Here is a 23638-nt window from a genome sequence, read left to right as displayed (position 1 = left end):
GGTTCAAAGGTAATAACAAGTTATCGAATGACAACATGCACTAAAGATCAAGATTTAGTGTTTATACTTTAGGAGAATGAGTTTTGCTCTTAATGGATGGACATTAATTGTCATTAAGTCCACCCATATCAACATGACCTGGTGTCGCTTCAACGAGATTTTCTTTATGGTTTTCTCTCGTACATGTTCATGAAACGGGATGAGCAATGGCCATAACAATGCTACAGTAAATTACACTCTTACTCTAATACTTTATGGTTATGTGTGAAATTTTTTGGTATTGGCTTTAAGAGTGATGATTCAAGCGACTAGCCACCATTCACTTTGTTAATACTTTGAGAGTTTGCACTAAAGGAAGGTTCAATCTGCAGACACCCTTCCTTATTTATAATTGTTGTGTACTTTTTTTCTGGAATTAGCAATCTAGTGGAGGATTGTTAGAAATTGTAGATTACAAATTTAATTATTGATGAACACTTATTCAAATTTAGAAAGTGATGATTTATCATTCAATGAATGCATTTCCATAGGACATATTTCTTCTGATAATATGTCCAACATGACGGGTTGTGACTCCTCAAAATAGTATCCATTGAGTGCATATAAATAGAGGGTCTATCGTGCTCACAAAAATCATTACAATCAATCCTATTTTCAGAAATTAGAGTAAAAATTAGGGAATTCCTCGATTTTGCTAATCAAAGGAAATTCAAAAGCTTTGTTATATCCTGGGAGGACCTTTGTCTTAACCCTTTAGCAACTTTGTGTGGGGGCAAATAGTTCTCTTTGGAAAGCGTCACTCGCGCCTCAAAGTTTACTATTTAATTCAATATCATCTCCGGATGTATCTTCTCCACTCAATATATCCAAAACTAAGACGGGATCACTAAGGCATAACAACATCATACTACCTTAATAAAGGGAATGCCAAAGTAGTATCGCACTCGAGGACAATCGGCCTACCACTTGGTCGACCATATGAATAGTCCTTCGCTCTTACTACTGGTGATGTGGCATGAGACCTTCCCCCCAATTAATACTTTTAAGAACGATAAAGAATTGATATTTCCCTTTTAGCAACCTAAAAGCACTTATCCTCTACACTTGGTAGAGTGGAAAGAAAAATGAATGATGAAAAATTGAAGGGGTAGAAAACTAAAAGGATGGAAATTCATAAAGTGTGCTTGGTAGGAATGATGAAATAATGAAAAGAACAAGGTCATTTTCTTTCCATCCATTGTGTGGTAAAGTTAAAAATGAAAAGAAAGAAAACAAAATATTTGAAAAATGCATTATTTTGAACTAACATGCACCTCTCTCTTATTTTCTCTCTCATCCTTCCAATTTGGAATGGTTGATTTTTATGCTTTAGGATGTAAAATTATCATTCTTCCTATTTTCTTTGCTCTCACTTTTCTTCCCAACCAAGCATACTCAAAATTCATTTTCTTTCCACTTTTTCATTCCCTCCTCCCATCCCTTCACTTTTTCACCCAACCAAACACAACCTTAGGGCTAGTTCTCCATTACTTTTGAGGTTAAAAAGTGCTTTTGAAATGTGCAGTAAAAAAATGCCATGAAAAAATGTGGTTTGTTAAATTTTAGTGTTCTCCATTGCTATCAAAAATTACAATTTGAGGTTAAAATGTCCTTTTTAGACATAAAAATAGAAAGTAAAAAGTTAATTAAGTTATATGATATTTAAATAATTTAATATAATAATACATAAAATATAAATTTTAAATATCTTTTATGTAATTAATATAAATTATTTGTAAAATCAATAATATAATAATATATAACATATAACATATTTTAAAAATTAAATATAATAATAAATAAGATTTAAATAATTTAATATAATGATGCATGAAATATTTAAGTAATTAATATAATGATATATGAAATATAAATCAATCCAGTTTTTATATATCTTTTAAATAGTTAATTTACATAAAGATATTTTGATAATTTTTTTCCTTTCAAAAGCAAAAATCAAAAGTTAAAAACACCTACATCTCAACTTTTGCGTTTGAATGGAAAAATACTTTTGATTGCACTGACCCCAAAAACCAAGTGTTCTTCACTGCTTTTGCGGTGAAAAAATACTTTTTAGGCCAAAAAATGATTTTCCAACGCAATGGAAAACATACCTTAGCCTTTTTCAACTTTCAGTCTCCCTTATGTAATACCCATAATTTTTAAATGGGTATTATTTTAAATGTTCAATTACTTATGTGGTCCATTAGCCCAACTTTATGTGTATTTTATAGGTTTTTTTTCTAAAAAATAGAAGAAAATGAAGAAGAAGAAGAAGAAGAAGAAAAGATAGAATCACTGTCGAATGTTTTTTTTAGATGTTTTGACAATTCGGGAAAAGTTAACCATAGAGAGGAAGGAGTGCAAATTGATTGTAAATTTTAACGATCAATGTTAGTTTTGGTTCAAATTATTGAAATCTTTGAGTTTTAAACTATTTTTCGTAAAGCCCACATATTTTATTGGGGTTAGTTTAATAGTTTGTCAAATTCTAGTGATATTTCGCCCACATTGTTGGTGCAAAATGAAAGTTCTCTTCAAGATCTTTTAAATGGTATGTGTGGCATCTATTTCCATTGACTAATTTAGGAGAAAATAATTTTTAAAGTTTCTATTGTATAGGTTTTGACATTTTCAACTAACCAACTTTGGTACACTAGAAATCTATTTATAGTAGTTCATTTGTTTAGAAATTTAGATGTTTTTCGTAGTATGAAGTTTGTACTTTCACTTGATCATGCTATCTTGGTCATATGATTCTTGTTTTAAGAAATACGAGCCCTAAAGTAAGCTAGTCGAAATTGTTATCCTAAAAAATTCTGGGCAGATTGTGATGATTTATTATGTTTTGGCTTTCAAAACTTAAGTTTTTGATAATATATTTTGATGAAACAAGATTCTAAGTTCTAATATTACATTTATTCTTTAAATTCATATTTTTACACCGTTGAAATACTAATTAAATTTTGTGTTTGAACGACTTTAAGTAAGCCAAACGATCATGATATTTAGTATTTTAGATTTTTGCAATTTTGATTTTTAATTGTTTTTAAATATTTTCAATCCAAATACACATTATTTAGTTGAAACCATATTAAATTGGTTTGTATTGGTTTTTGAATTTTCTTATAATATATATGTATTTTATTAAATTTGATTTACTGAGGTAAAATTTAGTTTCATTAATTAGTACAATTGTGTCTCAATTAGGGGATTGTCACACAACCGAAATGTATTAAAATTACCACAGAAAGCCATACCTCTTAAGCCTCTAGTTTATTGATTAAATTCTGATTTTCAAGTTCCATTCTTAAATTTTAGGCTACTAGGAGATTTGTGAAAAATGTGTCGGTTCAGTAGACCAGGCAAGTGACTTAGCATTCATTTGGTGTTTAATTCCCCCAAAATCAACCTTCACGTTTTATGTTATATATTTTTGCCCATATTTTGTAAAATTGGGCTAAGCATGCTAGTATGATTATTTTTAGAGAAATATGTTATCGGACTATGTTTTTTATATACTCATGCTATTCAAACTATGTTTTGGTATATGTATAATATGTTTTGAGAAAATATAATATTTAATTATACCTTTGTATATGAAGAATATTTTGTATATTTGAGACATTACAAGCAACCCAATTTTTTTTTATTTTGAACTTACTCTTAAAATGCTATGTTCCAATCTTACCAATGGGGATTAAACATTGATCTTGTTGACATGTATTTTGTTCTTAGAAATCAGTTTCAATCGTGCCATCAGTTTAGAATAGTGGTTTTTGACCCATTGTCATCAGGGTGAATTATGGTTTTTCTTTCGACTAACTGTCACTAGGGTTAATTGTGATTTTTATTTCGACCCATTACCACCAGGGGTAATTGTGGTTTTTGACTTCTGACACCGAGTCTAAAGATGAGCATAGCAATAAAAAGGAAATTGATTTTATCTATTGGTGTAGTTAGAAATTACTAATTTGCCCTAATTATTCCTTTGTGTTAAACTAAGTTTTATTTGATAATATGTTTTGATATAACAAATTAAAATGTTTTTGGATAAAAGTCAAAGTTAAACAAAATTGGCAAAATAATAAAATCACATTAAAATGGTTTCAATTGAATTAAACGTTTTCAATCAAGTTAAAACTATTTTAAAACAAGTCAGTATTGCTTGAGGCTAAAAAAATATACTTTTTGGCCAAGAATCGATAGTTTTCAAAATATCGATACCCATTCTAAAATTAATACCAAATTAACATTTTGTTTTCAATCAATTCAGCTAAGTATTGATACTTTTGATATGGTATCGATAAAAGTCTATTTGTATCGATATCTTTAGCTTAAATGGTCACTGAACGTTGCATTAAATGTTAATAGTATCGATACTCGTAGACAAAGTATTGATACCTTTTGTTGTAGGTGAATTTAATGATTTGGTATTTTAATCCCCAACGGCTCTATTTGTTTTCTCAACAACCACAACGGTTGAAAATGAATTAGAGGGTATAAATATCATCTTCCAAAGGTCCTACAACAACTAGAGAGATCATCAAGTTTAAAGATCAATCAAAACAACCTTAATATTTAATTCTTTTCATACTTTTCTTGTACACACTTGTGAGCTTTCATTATTATTCTTTTAGCTCAAGTGTATTCTTACATATTTGTGCTTAATTGGCAAATATTCTGATCTTGTAAGAATTACTTCTTAGTTTGCTATTTGTTATTCTCTTTGAGAGTGTTGAATCTTAAGGTTTGGGTAGAAACCTTAAGTGAGTTCCAATCTTAAGATTTTGGGTAGAAATCTTAAGGGAGATTGTAAGGTTAAACCTTTTCCTTAAAGATTGTCAAATTAGTGGATTTGAGAAAATCCTTAGGTATGGAAAATTAAGGTAGTGGAGTAAAAAATTGGGGTCGAACCACTATAAATTGTGGTGTTCTTTGTTAAATATTCTTTCTTTGCTTCCACCATTTTCTTAAAGATCAATTCACCTTCTCTCTTGACGATTTCGAATTGATCATTCGAGCTAACACTTTGACATGAAAAATGTTTTGAATTAAGTTATTATGGATTACTCATGAATTTAGCAATTATGCATTTTCAATAAAATATTTGGCCTAAATATTGTTGTGCTTCTTTAACCCTAATTAGGGGAAATGTCATTTACCTACTGAGTGGTTAAACTCACCCTTTCTTTTAATATTTTTACAAATTTTAACTTTACTTGTGAACTTGAGAAATCTAGGGAGCAATGATTTAAGATATTATTGCATTTCTATTGAACTTTCAAGACATTTCAAAGTTTTATATTTTTTATACTAAATTTAATTTTATGTTTTAAAGTTTCTTAACTTATTACATACTGCAAAGTTTATTTTAAAACATGTTTGAACTCACAATCTCTTAATTATTACAACACTAATGGTGGTTAGGACTCAATTTGTTAAATTTTTAGGAATCAATTTTAGTATTAAAAACGATTATTTATATATAATTTATTAAAAGAATAAAAGAAATTGAATTTGAGATTGAGATTGGTTCATCAGAGAAAGTAAGGTACATATATAACATCCACAATGTTTTAAATTTGCCAAGTTACTAGGAAATCCAATTTAAGGAAATGTTTTGATGCAGGAAATTAAATTCCAAGATTTTCTAACTAATATCACTAACAAGTTGAAAAATTAAGAACTAATCATCATTTATGTTACATAACATCCATTTGAATTACAGATATATAATTTGATTTGATGAATGCTCTTGGAATGTGATACCTGGTCCAAGTATGATACTGTTTTAGTTACAGGTTGGAAGTTCATTTACAGTTTTTATTTTACTGTAATTTTAAGCATATGTAGTCACCATCTTTGGGTAGGATTGCCGCAGTTTCTCCTGCATTTTCATTTCTTATAGTGGCCTCGATAATCACATATATTACTGCAATATTTAGAATCGGCAATTTGCGCTGGCCAGTAGCGCCCAATGCTTTTCCCATTGACCCAGGCATGACCCTTACCCATGCCTAGCAAGTCCACGACCACTGGTTCAGTACCCATGGCAGCCTGGAAATTGGTAAGGACATGTAGAATTTACAAACAAAAAATGGAGCCACAAAAAAAAAACTATGAACTTTTGTTGTTATTACCTTGTACCAAAACATGGGTCTTCCGGTCGGGACTTGACCAGCCTTAAAGACGTTTCCATTGGGTGATTTTGGATCGAAAAGACGTTGGGATAATTTGCCATCTAAGCCAACCTTTCATCATAAAAACAACGAGATGAGTTTTAAGCCAAGTGAAAAAGCAATAAAAGGAGACATGAAAGCTAGAGAGAACATAAAATTACACCGTAAGACCAAGTGTTTGGTGTTAAATCAATCATATTTTTGGCAGGGTTGATCAACAGCACTGCTCCACCAACTAAGCCTGTAGGTTTCATGTCATACTTGAACCCATAGTTCTGCCACAACACATTTTGGTTTACAAGTGGTTTAAACATTGGAACTTATCTAGGGAAAAATAAAATGAAATGATTATGAAGGTAGCACACACTGGCAATCCAATCGTGGCACTGAGCAAGGAAATGGTATTAGCCCCAGGCTCAAGAGAAACAGGTTTCTCTATTTCAAAGCTATAATCGTCACCATTTACCAGTTGTAGACCATTGGCTTGCTTGGCGAATTGGTTACCTATTCTTATCATCAATCATTTGAGTTAAAATGGAGTTTGTGAAAGTATTGTTCCACAACCTAAAACCAATTGTATTGGTACTTACCTATAAGGTTTTGGTTCACGTAAGCATAAAGTGCATGGACATGGGTTTTGACATGTAGGGTTGCATTCTTTCATGATCTATGATCTTTCTTATTAATATCAACTCTGTTTCAGGTAAAGTATAAACCTAATCATCATTTCATCCTAGGTAAAAGAACAAAAAACAAACAGAAATTGAGGTTAAAACGTTTACCTAGTCATGTACCACAAGTAATCACTGATGTCTGAAGTAGTTGATTTTTGGTCAAGAAGATATTTTACATTAAATGTACCCTTTCCTTGGAGGGCTTCACTTATGGATTCTGGAGCCTACATCCAACTGAGTTTGGCATTATTCTTATCCTCATAGTTTTGTTTCTTCAACATTACAGAGGTCTGAGTTGAAACCTGTGGACAATACAATATGTAATTCTTTTTTAGCTTCATTGTTTTTGGCCTTGAAGGAAGGAATGAAATCAATCTTTATATATACCTTTCCAGTGTTGAATATTTCCTTGTTTCAGTTTTGAAGAATGATGACAAACCAAGCCGGCACTGAGTGCTTCCCGTCAAGTCCCCAATCGGTAGTGGCCTCTTCGCGCATGTTTAGATTGCTTAATAAGCAAAATCTCTCTTTGGTAGCACTGACGGTGAATGTGGTTAACTGATTGCAAACAAAAAATTATATCATTTTCATTTTTATATTGTTCACTTACTTGGATATCATTATTATAACTCTAGGTTGAGGATACTCCAGTGGTGAGAGCTCTCTCTCCAAGTTTAAGAGTAGCATGAAGTTACTTCAGATGTCCATACTTGGGTTGGTTAGAATACCCTGAAAGTTTTAACTTTCAGCTAGAAGCAAACTCAAGAGTGTAAACATAATCATATTTGTATGTTTGATTATATACCAAATTCATCGAGGGGTGCATCGTAATCGTACGACGCAGTAATGTACAGACCATCGGAAGTGCATCCAAGCTTTGCCCCACCATGATACTAAAATTTACAGAGGGGAAGAAATAGATAGATTAATTTTAATTCAAGAGTTGAAAACCCTCAAATAAAATAAGCATGTTGTTGAGTACTATCCATGTAATAGGTATTTAAGACCCCTCCCATTTGGAAAAATCTTGCAACTGCAAATGCAATATCTTCAGCTGTTCTATGTGGGTCTTTACTTCCCTAAAGTTTGAACCTATGACACAAAGTTCTTTTTTTATTTGATATATCAAACTAATGGAAAGGCATAACAACCAAGGAAGAGAACACACCATACGGTCCAGTTCTCGGTCCACATTTTCAGACTTTTCCGGTTGTTTGGCTTGAAATTGTCACAGTAAAATCCATTGCAAGTATTGATCTGCACCAGATGAAGTAACATAGTTTTAATAAAGCAATTTATGTTTTTGGAAATGATATTTGTGTTTTGTAGATAAAGAGCAAATAAGTATACCATAGGTGGAACACTACTATTTTGGGCAACAGCCATTTTTGCACACCATTCGATATATTTTTTCCCTGCTGCTCCATAACCTTTCATGATATTTCCATATTCGTTCTCGATCTGCAAGTTTTGTTTTTTTAGTTACAATGAAAATTCTTCGATGTTGAGAGTTAACCAAGTCAAACTAGACTTGTTATCACTCCTATTCTTTAGGATCTTATTCTACTTAAAATTCAAATTCAAATTGTGAATAGCTGTAGATAACACTCTGATGTAATCTTGTATATATTTGCTATCAATAGTCGAATACAATTGAGCTGAATTTACAAACCAAAATCACTATCTTTCATGGTATCAGATTGCCAGTAAAAAGGTTTCAATCATCACCTCCTCTCCTTTTTTTTTTCCTCATGGTCAATTCGACTGTTTCCTCTCCACCTTCCCTGCCAAATCAAATCACCATCAAGCTTACTCCCTCTAATTACCTCCTGTGGAAAACACAAATGACCCCTATCTTATATAGCCAAAAACTCATGCATCATGTCGACGGCACAGCAGCTCCTCCCAAGACAGTTGACAATGCTCCTAACCCGGCCTATGAGTCGTGGTTTCTTAAGGACCAAATGGTTCTTAGCTGGATCCTTGGCTCGTTGTCTGAGTCCGTGCTATCTCAGGCAGTCGGAGCCACTACCGCATTCGCAGCTTGGACAAAGCTGCATCAAACTTTTGCTTCCGGATCTCGGGCTCAAATCCGGACCCTTAAAGGCTCTCTTCATGCCTTGTCTCGTGGCGATGATTCAATCGTCATATACATGGATCGTGCGAAACGGATTTTTGATCAACTCGGGGCTCTAAATGCGGCTATTTCTGAAGACGATCTTGTCGATCATATTTTACGAGGACTTGGTGTCGATTATCGACCATTCGTTCGCAATCTAGAGGCAAAACTACAGTCAACATCCTTTGATGATTTGTTTGGCTTATTACTTTCTGAGGAATTACAATTGAAAGCTATTCAAGAGCCTCTTCATCCTACTGGCGTTGCCCACTTTACCGGTCGGCAGCCTTCTGCTTCCGCTAATCGTGGACGGGGTCGTAACAGTAAGCGCAATGGTAATTATTCCAGTCGTGGCCGAGCTGCCTCCCCGCCCAAGGATCCAACATGTTACAACTGCAAAGGACGTGGCCACACAAGTCGTTAGTGTCCCAGCCCAAGATATGCCGAGTCCTACCCCAAACTCTCAGCAAACTATAGCTCGTCTCCTCAAACAAATCCCAAGCCATGGATCGTTGATACCGGTGCCACTCATCATTTGACATCTGAATTGGGAAACCTGGGCATTCATTCTGAGTACACTGGTTCCGATGAAGTCACTCTCACCAATGGTAAAACCTTACCTATCTCTCGTGTTGGCTCGTCTGTCTTAACTCTTAATTCTCATCCTTTCAAATTGTCTAATATTCTTCATGTCCCTGAGGCTAACCTAAATTTATTGTCTGTTCCTCAGTTTACACTCACTAATGATGTCTCTGTTGAATTTTTCCATGATTATTTTATGGTTAAGGATCGACGGACGAAGCAAACTCTGCATAGAGGGTACATCGAGAATGGTTTATATCGTCTAGCCACTGATCCAGTATCTCCTGCTTGTCATTCAGTTTCGTTGTCTATATGGCATGCTAGACTAGGCCATGCTTGCTCAAACACTGCAATAAAGTTCTTAGTTTCAATAAATTGTCTACTTCTAATAAGCATGATTCATCTCTTTGTGAAACTTGTTGTGTTAGTAAATCACACAAATTGTCTTTTTCGGATTCTACTTATGAAGCAAAACAACCATTAGAGTTAGTTTGTTCGGATTTGTGGGGTCCTTCTTCAATTGCTTCTAGTGATGGTTTTCTATATTATGTGGCGTTTTTTTTATCATTATAGCAAATATACTTGGATCTATTTTCTTCGTCGTAAATCGGATGTTTATAATTGCTTCATTCAATTTCGTGCTATTGTTGAGAAATACTTTGGTTTACCTATTAGCGCCCAATCCGATTGGGGTGGGAATTCAAGCCCTTGAAAAATATTTGGCCTCTGAAGTTATAATCCAACGCAGCTCTTGTCCCCATACCCTCGAACAAAATGGTCGCACCAAAGAAAACACCGCCATATAACCAAATCGGTCGCGCTTTGTTACATCATGCCTCTGTCCTCTAAAATTTTGGGATCATGCCTTTGTTGTTCCAGATACACTATCAACCGTCTCCCAACTCCAAAATTACACCATAAATCACCCTACCAAGCCCTTTTTCATCGTGACCCTGATTACAAGTCATTGAGAATTTTCGGTTGTTGCTACTATCCCTGGTTGCGTCCATACACCAAAAATAAGCTTGAGCCTAGGTCTGCCAAATGTGTTTTTCTTGGTTACAGTGTTCTTCACAAAGGTTATAAATGTTTATCTTTGTCCACCAATAAAGTGTTTTACTCACGCCATGTTATTTTTGATGAACAGGTTTTTCCATTCAAGTCCAGTGATGGGCACGTATCGATTCTCGGTCCTCCACCTTCCCCGACAACCATTTTTTCTCTTGGCCATCGCTCCGGTTCTAATCCATTACCTGCCGTCCCATTGCCTACAGCCCCATGCCCCAACCAGCAGCTCCCTACTGTCCCAAGTACCCCCCGCCGACTGCCGATCAATCTCTTGCCATCACCACCGTGTCCTCCCAACCTGCTCCCATTGTTCCCAATGACCCTATCACATTCTCGATAGGTTCTAACAGTCCCAATGCTTCTCCTACCATTACTCAGGCACCTACCGTGCGTCATTCAATGACTTTACGCTCCCATACTGGCTCACTTAAACCAAAGGTTTTTCATGTCATTAAATCCATTACTTTCATCAACCCCTTCGTCATACACTAAAGCAGCAAAACAGCAAGTATGACGTGCTGCAATGGGAGAAGAAATTGATGCTCTTCTATCAAACGACACATGGGATCTTGTTCCTCGTTCTCGAGCTTCGAATATCATTGGTTGCAAGTGGGTATACCGTGTAAAAACAAAAGCGGATGGTTCCTTCGATAGATGTCGTGCGCGGTTGGTTGCAAAAGGGTTTCATCAACGACCAGGCCTTGATTACGTTGAGACTTTTAGCCCTGTTATAAAGCCGGCCACCATAAGGTTAATTCTTTCCATTGCCGTCAATCGTCATTGGCCCATTCGGCAACTTGATGTTTCGAATGCCTTTCTTCACGGGACTCTTGATGAAACTGTTTTTATGGAACAACCACAGGGATTTGTTGATCATTCTAAACCTGATTTTGTATGTGCTCTAAAGAAATCGCTATATGGTTTAAAGCAGGCACCACGAGCTTGGTATTTTTGCCTTTCGAATGCACTACAACAGCTTGGTTTTCACGGTTCCAAGGCTGACAGTTCACTGTTTATATATTCCGGTAATGACGAGTATGCATATTGCTTGGTCTATGTTGATGATTTGGTGTTGACAGGATCATCCTCTTCGCTGTTACAAAGGTTTATTGCTCAATTTGGGAAGGTTGTTGCGCTCAAGGATTTAGGACCACTATCCTATTTCTTGGGTGTTGAAGTTGCGTTGTTCTCGAGTGGTTTGCAGCTCACGCAATCCAAATATATCAAAGATTTGCTCCATCGTACGAATATGCAAGATGCCTCGTCGGTTTCGACTCCTTCAACGCCGCAAGCCGACCTTACCGGCACTACTTCTTCTACCTTTGATGATCCTAAGCTTTATCGACAGGTTGTTGGGTCTCTTCAATATTTGGCACTCACTCGCCCCGACATAACCATGGCAGTGAACAAAGCTGCACAATTTATGCATTCTCCTTGCCTCCATCATTGGCAAGCCGTGAAACGGATTCTACGTTACCTCCACGGCACAATAGATCATGGTCTCGTGCTTCGCTCTTCTCGCCACGCTTCACTTGTTGCTTTTTCGGATGCTGATTGGGGTGGCGACAAGCTTGATCGAAAGAGCACTTCTGCATATGTTGTCTTTCTTGGCTCCAATCCGATCTCTTGGATTTCTCGTAAGCAAAAGACTGTCGCTCGTTCAAGCATGGATTCGGAATATCGAGCTTTAGCATCAACTGCTTCGGAGGTTTATTGGCTTCAGTGCCTTCTTCGGGAACTCAATTACAAGCTTCCAACAACGCCGAAAGTATGGTGCGATAACGATTCCGCTACCTATCTAGCTGCAAATCCTTTTTTCATTCTCGTAGCAAGCACCTTGAGTTGGACTTTCATTTTGTCCAAGACCAAGTACGCCAGAAGAATCTTCTCGTCTCCTATGTTCCGACCATTGATCAAATAGCCGATGTCTTGACGAAACCTTTATCGACAACTCGGTTTCTTACGCTTCGAGACAAACTGATGGTGACTTCCCCCATCCGTTTGCGGGGGGCTGTTGAGAGTTAACCAAGTCAAATTAGACTTGTTATCACTCCTATTCTTTAGGATCTTATTCTACTTAATATTCAAATTCAAATTGTGAATAGCTGTAGATAACACTCTGATGTAATCTTGTATATATTTGCTATCAATAGTCGAATACAATTGAGCTGAATTTACAAACCAAAATCACTATCTTTCATTCGAGACATTATCTAATAAAACAGAACCAAAAATATGTTGTTGGGAATTATTTGAAAACCTGAGCCACTATAATGGGGCCTCCCTGTGGTGCAAACAGCTTGGCAACTTTAACCTTGTTGACTATTTTGGTTGTAAAAGTTTCCATTTCTTTCTGTATTTCAAGATGATTTCTTCTAGAATGCTTACCATTAAAATCAATAAACATTGTAAGAAAAGAACTGTTTTGTAAGATGAAAAAGACCTTGTAGATTTCATTATTTGTTCTCAATTCAATCCCTGGGATATTGTGGAAGCCACATTGGGAAACCCCTGATATAGAAGAAAATGTTATACCATCACTAAATTTTCAAGTAAAAAAAAAAGTTTATCTTAGCATATGCATGATTTCATGATAAACTTGCCCATAATTCCATTCGGCACACACATAAGGTCCAATCCGGATAATGCCATAAAGGCCAGCTTCATGGATGAGCTGGAAAAACTTTATGAAGTTCCAAGTTCCCTGAGAAATCATACTGAAAAATACAGAGAAGCCAAGTCACAAATTACAGCAGACTCTACTAATGGGAATTGTACTAACATAAAACTATAACAAGAATTTTGACCTGGCGATGTCTAGGCTCATGGACATGCCAGAATATATATGTTTCAATGGCACCAATCCCGCCATCTTTTGCTTTCATAATGAGATCAGGCCACATCTGTTTTAATGTCAATAGTTAGCCATTTGCAGAGTCTTTAAACAAATATATATATGTGTGTGTGTGTGTGTGTTTATACTAAACCTGCTCGGTGCTGCGAGGATAGTGAATGGAAGCAACATTCATAATCTTTCGTTGCCCATCAATGATAATGGCATTAGCCTCATATTCAACCTTGACTGCTGAGCATGAACTCGACAAAGCTAAGGAAACCAAGAGAAGAAACTGAATCAAATTTTTTGTCATTTTTTTATCAGAAAAGAACACTTTTTTTCCTGTACACGATGATACGAATTATTAAGACATATCAAGGACCTATTTATTCTGCAGCAAGAAGAACAAAAAAGTAGAAACTTTTTATGTTTTTCCTTGGGAAGCCTGTGGCTTAAATTCATCTAAGCTGAGCATCGATATATTTATAAGCGACCAATTATTGGGATCAAAAGGATCTCATTATTCTACAATTTTTTCTATATTTAGGCATATGCTAATCCTTTTGTGAGTATAATTTCGATGGCATTTTTAATTACAGGCATGTCAGTATGAATGTGTTCCTATGGACGGCCACAGAGTTCAATCGTCTAACACTAACAGGAGCCAAAACAAATTAGTAAACTTCATCAATAGTAAATTCAATTTTTTTGTTTCAATCCAAGTTATTCTTCAAAAAGGTATCACAACTTAGGGTATTATTAACCTTGCAAACCCAAAGAAAGTAAATGCATTCCATTTCCCATTGTGTTTCCTCAATCTACTTCACTTAATATACACATAATATGTTTTTATTTATTTTAGGCTTCATTCACATTTTAGCTCCTAAAGTATACTTGTCTTCTCATTTTGATCCTTAAATTTTTTTCTCGTTTTGTACCTTAAGGATACTCAAATTTTCAATTTGATACCTAAAAATATGCCTTCATGATATTTTTTAATCCAGTTTTGATAGATGTTAAAAGAAATTCTTATAGCCAATTAAAAATACCACGAGGTACCTTTATATACAAAAATAACTATTTTTTATTAATTGTATACACATTAAAAATGTAAAAATGGAAATAAATATATAAAAGTTTAGAATATATGTAGAGGCCCAAATTTACCCAGCCCATTAGAAAAAAACAAATAAACAAAAAAAAAACAAAACAAATAAAATTAATAAAACCAGCCATGTACAACGGGCCAAAAACAGCCTAACTCCAAAATCCTAACGGCCCAATAGGGCCTAAAAACTAAACAGCATCAGGGAACCCTAGGGTTCCCTCCTTTCCCTCGCGCCGCAGCTTGGCTCCACATGCGATGTCAGCGCGCCCACCACCCGAGGTAGCCTCCCTTGCACCAAAACGGCAAGTTTCATCTCTGTTGAATTCGCCCAGACCTGCAAACAAAACAAGAAAAGACAAAAAAGACAGAGACAGATGAAAACAATAACCAAGAGACAAAAATAATAGAGGTAGCGTAATAGAAGTATTTAAAATAGTGAAAAAAAAACAGATATTGTATTTTGTCTTCGGCTATATAGGCCCAGAAACCAAACGATGTAAAGAGGGAAGGTAAGGACTCACCTGAGGCTACCGTGGTCTTGTCGTCGGAGGTCTCTTCTCCGTTGACCGGACCCTTGGTCGGAAGAGGAGAGGGGGGAGAGAGTTTGAAAGGCTTTTGAATTTTTTTTAAATGATGGGTAAATGGAATTTTTGGTAAAATTTGGGGTTTATATAGCTTACCAAAATGACAACCGTTTTGGATTAAACCCCCCAGACGCTAAACGGCGTCGTTTTGACGCCAACCCGCGCTCAACCCGACCCGCTCCTGGGGGATCCGCGTGTTCTCAACGTTTGGGCTATTTGTGCGGTGGGTCCTTCCATTTTTTACCCGTTTCCAATTTGGTCCCCTATGAAGTGGCGCGTTTTTAAGAGTGGGAATGATTTCCCTTTCGGTCCTCTCTCCTTCCGTGCATTTTCAGTTTAATCCTTTGTTCACTTTTTCTTTTTTTTTTTAATAATTTTATACATTTAATTTCGTCCTAGTTTTAATTTAGTGCCTAATCCACTTTATTTTAATCCTTTTATTTGTTATTTATTATTTCATTCAAATTTTATATTCATTATTATTATATTTTAACAAATTACATTTTATTTATATTGTTCATATTAAACTGCTTGATATTATCTATTTTAAATTGTTTCATATATTATTTATTTTAATTGCTTTCTATTATTTTATCTTAAACTGTTTTATGTATATTATTTTTTTAGATTTTTACGTGTCATTTCTTTTAAACTATTTAATGTAATGTTTATTTAAAATTGTTTATTTCAAACTATTTTATGTTTTATTTATGTTAAATTTTACATTGTTAATTTTGGGCATTTCAGTATTATTCATCTTAAATCTTTATTATTTACTTTAAATTGTTGTTATATTATTTCATTCGTTTTTTATTATTGGCTGGTATTAAAGTAATGTACATCGTGCGATTATTGCTATCATGCGAGTTAGAATTGTTTACTCGTATTTTCATATTGTCGCCATTCATCAATGTAACCCTTTATTCACACATTATTTTAAACATTATATTAATTTTTACTCAAATATGCAAAAAAAAAAAAATTTCAAAATAAGGTAATATTTTGCGTTTGGAAATTCGAGAAAACGTGCCCTAACGCATTGGGTTTCGATTTCTCGTTTGACCAAATAGTCGAATATCCTCTTAAAATTTCAAAGTACAGGTTTTGGGAACCATAAAATAATATTGGTTTCGAGGGTTTAAAATATTGTATCCTAACGTGTTGGATGTGATGTTCCTTCAAAACAAGAGAATCTTAAATTCCGACTCCTGTTATTCGAGTTTTTTTAAGGATCATATTTTTAAAAAACTCTTCAAAGTTTTCAATCTTCGACATTAAGACACTAATTAATCAACTAGGTACCAATTTTTGGGCATTACGAGGGTGCTAATCATTCCTCGTACGTAACCGACTCCCGAACCCTTTTTCTGAATTTTGTAGACCAAAAGCATTGTTTTAATAAATCCAAACCGTTTGTTAAAAACAACCATTTTACGAAGTGTCCCGACCACACCTCATCAAAAAAGGATTGGTGGCGACTCCTATGTTCTTTTTCATTTTTTAAAAATCCAAGTTGATCCATTTTTCACAAAAAAAAATGGTTTCGACAATATATATATATATAATCTAGACAAAAACATATGAATTATAAAATTTATAAAAAAATTAAAAAGAAATTAGTGGAAATTAATAATATTATTGAAAAAATTTTAAAAAATCTCTTTTTGTGACAAATGATGTCTTTTCTGCCACACATCAATATTGTTGTGAAGTATACTTTTTTTCTTATAATTATACCGCTTTTTATGTATTTGAGTGCTTTAACTTTAAAAACAATTACTAATTAATTCGATTGATATGAATATGAATATGAATATGAATATGAGTTTGAATGTATTCTTATTTATGAATTAGAAAAAGGATTATACTTAATTTTAGATATGGTGTAAAAATAGGTTAAAAGAAATATTCATCAATAATTTTATAAACGTCTTACTTAATAATTTCAATAATTATGATTATGTAATTATTTTGAGGTTAAAATATGTAAGTATTTTTACCTGTTGATGAATATAATTTACCCCCAACAACAAATTAAAATATAATCAAAGAACACAATAGTTTTTACAGCCTCTACTTACGATAAATCTGCAAATTTAAAATTTTGGAATTTTAATTTTCATTTCCACCTTCCAGAAGTCTGTGTTTTTAGGTGCTCCTTGTGTGTTGTTCATCTTGTTCCTCGAAAGCGCGTGGGATATCCTTAACCTGGTGTCTTGTTGGGTTTAACCCGTTTCACTCCTAATCCACTCACTGCAGAGAGGGGCGCGTGATTATCAATTTTCTAGAAGTCTCTTATCAAATAAATAAAACCCATTTTAACACACTAGGGTTTTATCTTCTTTTTAAGACTTCTCCAGTTTCAAGCAACCATACCAAACAACCCCTTATCCTTTTCCATCTCTCTCAAAGGTATTTTCTTTTTACATATATAGGTTTTTATTCCTAAGAATCATTGATTTGCAGGAATGATTTTTGTGAAATTTGAATACAGAAATGGCTACATCTCAGCTAACAGCGTCGTCAGTGACAGCATCAGCTAGGAACTTGGCTTCATTACAAGGGCTTAGGCTGTCCACTGTCAAATTCTCTTCCTTTGGAACATTAAAGCCTGGGGCTTTGACCAGCAGGTCCTTCAAACGTTTGGTTGTTAAAGCGGCTACCGTTGTTGCCCCTAAGGTATTTCTTCTTATTTCTTTAATTTTTTTATATAATTATTGGTGCTTTCGCTGCTTTGTTGTTGAGTAAACTAGCTTTTTTTCGGTATTGTTTTTCATTCATGTTTACCTGTTTGCTGAATATTTTCACTCGTCGAAGCTTGACCTTTTGGGGCGACTCTGAATGCTTTTTCTGTTTTAAACATGTTTTAAATGTATGAAACCTGACATGAATTGGTTGCTATTGGCTTATTGGAACTCCAAAAATAATATCAATTTGCTACAATTAGTGTAGCAAAGCCAATCGTTTCCATGGATTCATCTCCTTGTATGTACACTGCTTCTGCTTACATAAAACGATCTTATTGCCCTATGCAGTACACTTCAGTTAAGCCCTTGGGTGACAGAGTGTTGGTGAAGATTAAAGAAACAGAGGAGAAGACTGAGGGTGGCATTTTGCTTCCAACAACTGCTCAATCAAAGCCTCAAGGAGGTGAGGTGGTTGCTGTTGGTGAAGGGAAGACAATTGGGAATACCAAATTGGAAAGTTCTGTGAAGGTGAATTTTCATGGACTAGGTATTCTTCTCAGTTCTTTTCCATTTGTTGCTCCACTATTATACTTCAACAATGCCATGGTTGTGTAGACTGGTGCTCAGGTCATATATTCCAAGTATGCTGGGACGGAGGTCGAGTTCAATGGTGCAAATCATCTTCTCCTAAAAGAGGATGACATTGTTGGACTTCTTGAAACCGATGACATAAAAGATCTCAAACCTCTGAACGACAGAGTTTTCATTAAGGTTCGCCTCCTTCCGAAATCTGTATATTCTTTTTGCCATTGCAATGTTCTGTTGAAGTTTTGATCACCATTCACAAGACAGTGAGTCTCACACGTGTGAATGGTGATGATTTAGTGTATTGAGAAGTAATTGATGAAAAAAGTAAAAAGGGGTTGGATATTAATATGGACTTATGAAGGCACCCGGTGGTGTGTTTCAATACCGTTGCAGGTTTCGGAAGCTGAGGAGAAAACTGCAGGAGGTTTGTTGCTGACCGAGGCAAGCAAAGAAAAACCTTCCATTGGAACGGTGAGTAACAGTTAATCAAGTATTTTGGAGGGCATAGAACTTTGTGCTGTGGTGTTGCAAAATGTATTTACTTAATTACATGAATTAAATGAAACAGGTGATAGCTGCTGGACCCGGTACTTTAGATGAGGAAGGTAACCTAAAGCCACTATCGGTCTCGCCTGGAAACACCGTCCTGTATTCAAAGTATGCTGGGAATGACTTCAAGGGCAATGATGGTAGTAACTATATTGCTCTGAGAGCATCTGATGTAATGGCTGTGCTCTATTAGTTGTGTAATAAGGTTTGGTTTTAGGTTTTGAGGTTAAAACTGGATTGAATGGATGAGTTGCCGGTAAGCACAAGGATTTTGTAATTTTTTTTCCTTAAATATAAATGGATGCAGCATTTGGTAAAAAATAAGATTAAGTGAGCACAACGGGATTCCAAGACAGGGTTTGAGAGTCCCTGGTTTAATTGCTGTTTCTCATCACGTTGGAAAGCTCATAGACTTGCAGAAGCATTTCAGGATATGGCTCCTTTCCATCTCCGGCTGTAGATAAGAAGTTGAAATAGGTATGTGATTACAAAAGGTTGATGAAACTGCATCAAGAAAGAAAAGAAAATAAATAAAGGCATCTGGTTAGGTTGCCACTCAAATGAAAAACAATATGTTAAATGGTTCTCCAGAAGAGAATCTAATAAAATGAAATAAATTTTCCCAGATTTGGTTTTTTGTATTTAATATATCTATACCTGTAATTAAAAACTATTGGCTTCCTCAATTTTTAATTTCAACACATTCGGGGTTAGTTGGAGTAGATAATTCCTTTTAGGATCAGTAATCCAATTTTGATAAAATTCCATTTGGAGAATCGAAACTTTGCAAAATGGGCACTGTTGTTAGTCATCTCGTTTTGGTAATTAATTTTAGTTTTCGGTAAAGGAGAAAAATATGAGATTTTATGGGAATTATAAACCAATTTATGTTTTTTTTATTTCTTTTATTTTTTCTTTTTCCAATAAAAAGGAAAATCCTAGGGTTTACGAAAATTACTTTGGTTTTATAGGAAAATTCAAATTAATCTTTTAATTTTCTTTAATTTTTCTTTTCTAGAATTAACTTAGTTTTTTAATAAAAGTGAGAAACTTAGGTTTTACGGAGAATCGAGCTACAAGTAAAAAACTTGAATTTTATCTCCACATTTGAATAACTCAATTTCCTATAAAAATTTATCTTTTGAAATAAGTAGAATTAAATTTTAAAATAAATGAATGACCAAAATAAAAACTTATAAAACCTAGGCGACTAAAATGAGTGTACAATAATATTTTATAAAATTACATTAATTTGTTTTAATTGTGTTAGTACATTATTTAACCCTTTTACTAGTCCAAAAGTACCTAGTTGGTACTTAAATTTGTATTTCATCATCTACATTAGTACCCTAACACTAACATCCTTAGTTTGTGTTGATATGACATTGATGGTCAATTTGGTGGGGACACTTCATAGCCTCTCAGGTGGATATAAATTAAAAATCTTTAAAAATATATAAATTAATTAAAGGAATATACTTTTTTTCACTTCAAGAATGAATCTAGACAAATGGTTGTCTAGATACATTTGAATCTAGACGCCCATATGTTCAAATTCATTCTAGATGTATTTTTAGTAAGTTTATATATTTTAAATTTCTTTTATAAAATATGAAATTTAGGTTATTATTTTAAAGATATATATAATATATACAATTAAAAATATATAAAAACCTATAATATTTTGAAATATATATAAAAGTTTATAATATATAATATATAAACTTAAAAATATATAAAATAAATATTTTCACCACCAACCCCGTCCAGACACACGTCGCACAAAAGGACACCACGTCGAACCTATCATTAGCGTCGTTTCCCCATGAACAGTTTTAAGGCTTTATCATTAATGCAACCATTCTAGAACGGTAACACCCTGGAGTTTGGGGTTATAAGAATTAAGGTTTATGGGATGATTCAATGGTTACTCTTAGACTTTTATGATTTTCTTTGCAAATTAGAGTTAATGATGAGCCTAGTGGTTAAGCTTTTATATTTTTTTGGTCTTGTGTTCGAATCCTCGTGTCTGCAAAGAAGAGTTTATTTTGATAGATTAAAGTTTCTTAAGTTTTGATTGACTATTTAGTTATTTAACGTAATTTTCTTTTATTTTATTATTAAGGGAAGTTACTTCCAAAATTTTGCTCACGGTTCCCTTTTGTTTTTATTTTTGCTGTCTATTTTTTTTTGCACGTTTATCTTTTTCGTTTTGTTTTTCTTCTATCATTCAATTTGAAGTTTTGGAACCTCTTTACTATTCTATTTGAGTCCTCCATTAGTATCTTGCTATTTTCTTCTTTGTTCTCTTGTTCAGTGTCCAAGCAAGTTTCGAATCGAGTAAGTAAAAATACCATTTCTCTTTGAGATTTACATTGGTTTCCTTGATTCTTATACATATGGATTGAGATCGAAATTCTTGAGAAGTTAGTACGATTGTGCAATTGGGTTATAGGACAGTAGAGTCTAAGGAAATCAATCAATTGTTAGCGCATGGCATCACCTCTCAAGTGTGTGTTCTTGTACACTCATAATTAGAGGTAATTTTGTGTTGAATTTTTGTGATTTGCAGCAATTCCGGGGTGGTTTTTGGACCACATGAGTGGTTCACACGGCTGTGTGTCATTTAGAAAATTGGGTAAAATTGGTCACACGGTCTGGTGAGGGTCACACGGGCTGGTCAGATGGCCTTATGACCACTGATAGGAAAATTGACAGTGAGTTATACGGGTTGCGCACATGGACGTGTGTCTATACCACAAGAACGTGTGCCTTGACCACATGGTCGTGTCTCCTCTGCATTTAAATTTGACAATGATCTACACGGTTTGCTCAAACGAATGTCCCTCAATCACACGAGCGTGTGTTCTGTCACACAGCCTGGACCCCTCCACACGGCCGTGTGGCCCTATTTTTGCAATTTTTACACCTTTTTAGAAATTGTTCCGTTTTGGTTCCCAAGTGATTCCTAACTCATTTAAGCCTTTGTAAAAGTGGATAGGACACTAATTCTATTTGTGGAAGGTTTATTTAGGGGCGTGTTACCCCTCGAAATAAGAATGTGTATTTATAAGATTCAATCTGTTGTTTGCATGAGTGCACGTTGTTGTGATATACCGAATTTGGAGTATGTAAATGTATGGGTGTTTTAATTGGAAATTATGTACAATGTCATTCCGTTATTCTGTATCCAAAAACGATTATGCCTGATTTTGTATATCTGTATTGATTAATTTGTTCAGAATAATTATGTCTGATTCTGAATATCCATATTGATTTTGTTACCTAAAAATGATTGTGATTTGTTTGTATTGATTGTAATATTTGCATTTGCATTTGGGTTTGGGATCTGAATGATCTGAATATGAAGTGAGGGAAGTGTGATTTGGCAGTTTTAACTACATTATTTGATTTGGCGGTAAAACCACAATAATTCAAGTGGAAAATGACCACAAAATGGTGTGAATTGGTTGGATGGGTCCATTATAACCCAAAATTGGTATGTAAGGGATGGAAGGGTCTAGTAAACCCTATTTGGTGTGATGGGATAGACGGAGATGATGTGTAGCAGTTGGATAGAGGGAATTTCATTGCTTTTGTTCTACATCTGAGTATGTATTATGTATACGTCTAATTTTAATATTTGCATACTGATTCACTTATTCATTGTGTATAGGTATTATAAATTATCTGAGATCTCCGTGTGTAAGGATGTTCATTTGACATCGTTTATTTACTATTGTTTTAGAGTCGCACTGGGCTTTCGTAGCTCACTCCCTCAGTTTCATCTTTTCAGGTAGAACGTGAGGTTAGGTCTCGAACTCAACAAATCAGAGAATCTCAATATATTTCTGTTTCAGTTTGTTTAAATAAGTTTTCTATAGTACTTGTTTCGATTCAGTTGGTTTGTAAATAACTTTAAGTAAACCGCGATATAGGATTTTTGGTTTAAGTTAACTTAATGGTTTTCGTACTTTTACGTCGTATTACTCCAATAATATGATTACCAAATCCTTTTTAGTTTCAAAACTATTGCACAATTATTTTATATGGTTTTAAGATAACTGAATGACATTTGTTTTGAGCCATCTCGACTGCCAATGTGACCTTCAGAATCGAGTTGAAACTTTTAGGCCGGGTTTTGAGGTGTTACAAAAACCTTCGGTGCATACCAATTTTTTTCTGGAACGTCCTCAACATGCCCAATAGTCAACTCTTGGTATACAAATCCACGCACTCATTCATCTGCTGAAGATGCCATCTGCTGAGAAACTGTCTGAATGGTCTCAAGATAGGTCACTTTGTAACTTATCTCTTGATAAAATGGGGTAACTATTATACCCCTCCTCGGTGATGGCACATTGGAAGACATGAGATGGCCACTGAAGAACCCTTTGCTAGATACGACCCATGGATGACTCCATAAGTGGCCTTCCACCTCGTATCCTTCGTAGTGGACCCCCTCCAATGTCACTTGTGACCAGCCACCTGTGAACCACCATTTAAGCTAGCTAAAAAAGCCACCCACTACAAGCAGCTCATTACAGGTCCTCCATAAGGACCATTGAGGAACCTTTAAGGCATAACAACCTCATACCACCTCAATAAGGAGAATGCCAGCG

At 34.6% G+C, this 23638-nt stretch overlaps 1 protein-coding gene and 1 pseudogene across 1 annotated transcript; one reads left to right on the top strand and one right to left on the bottom strand.

Moving 5' to 3' along the window:
- Positions 1 to 5937: 5937 nt before the first annotated feature.
- Positions 5938 to 13783, bottom strand: LOC105771771 (beta-galactosidase 7-like; annotated as a pseudogene).
- A 3605-nt stretch (positions 13784 to 17388) lies between these two features.
- LOC105773814 (20 kDa chaperonin, chloroplastic) lies at positions 17389 to 19340 on the top strand. The gene is made up of 6 exons (XM_012595956.2): positions 17389 to 17604; positions 17687 to 17871; positions 18228 to 18407; positions 18495 to 18650; positions 18861 to 18938; positions 19036 to 19340. Exons 2-6 carry the CDS (start codon positions 17689 to 17691, stop codon positions 19207 to 19209), a joined length of 771 nt encoding a protein of 256 aa, XP_012451410.1. The 5' UTR covers positions 17389 to 17604; positions 17687 to 17688; the 3' UTR covers positions 19210 to 19340.
- Positions 19341 to 23638: the final 4298 nt, after the last annotated feature.

Source organism: Gossypium raimondii, chromosome 6 (assembly GCF_025698545.1).
Source record: "Gossypium raimondii isolate GPD5lz chromosome 6, ASM2569854v1, whole genome shotgun sequence".
Lineage (NCBI taxonomy): Eukaryota > Viridiplantae > Streptophyta > Magnoliopsida > Malvales > Malvaceae > Gossypium > Gossypium raimondii.
This window is presented reverse-complemented; position numbering and strand designations above follow the sequence as displayed.

What these genes read in the sequence shown, in the direction of transcription:
- LOC105773814 (XM_012595956.2), top strand. Translation starts at nt 17,689, where the DNA reads ATGGCTACATCTCAGCTAACAGCGTCGTCAGTGACAGCATCAGCTAGG. An exon ending in AATTGGAAAGTTCTGTGAAG is followed by an intron (nt 18,408 to 18,494) that starts GTGAATTTTCAT and finishes ATGGTTGTGTAG; the next exon opens with ACTGGTGCTCAGGTCATATA. An exon ending in ACGACAGAGTTTTCATTAAG is followed by an intron (nt 18,651 to 18,860) that starts GTTCGCCTCCTT and finishes ATACCGTTGCAG; the next exon opens with GTTTCGGAAGCTGAGGAGAA.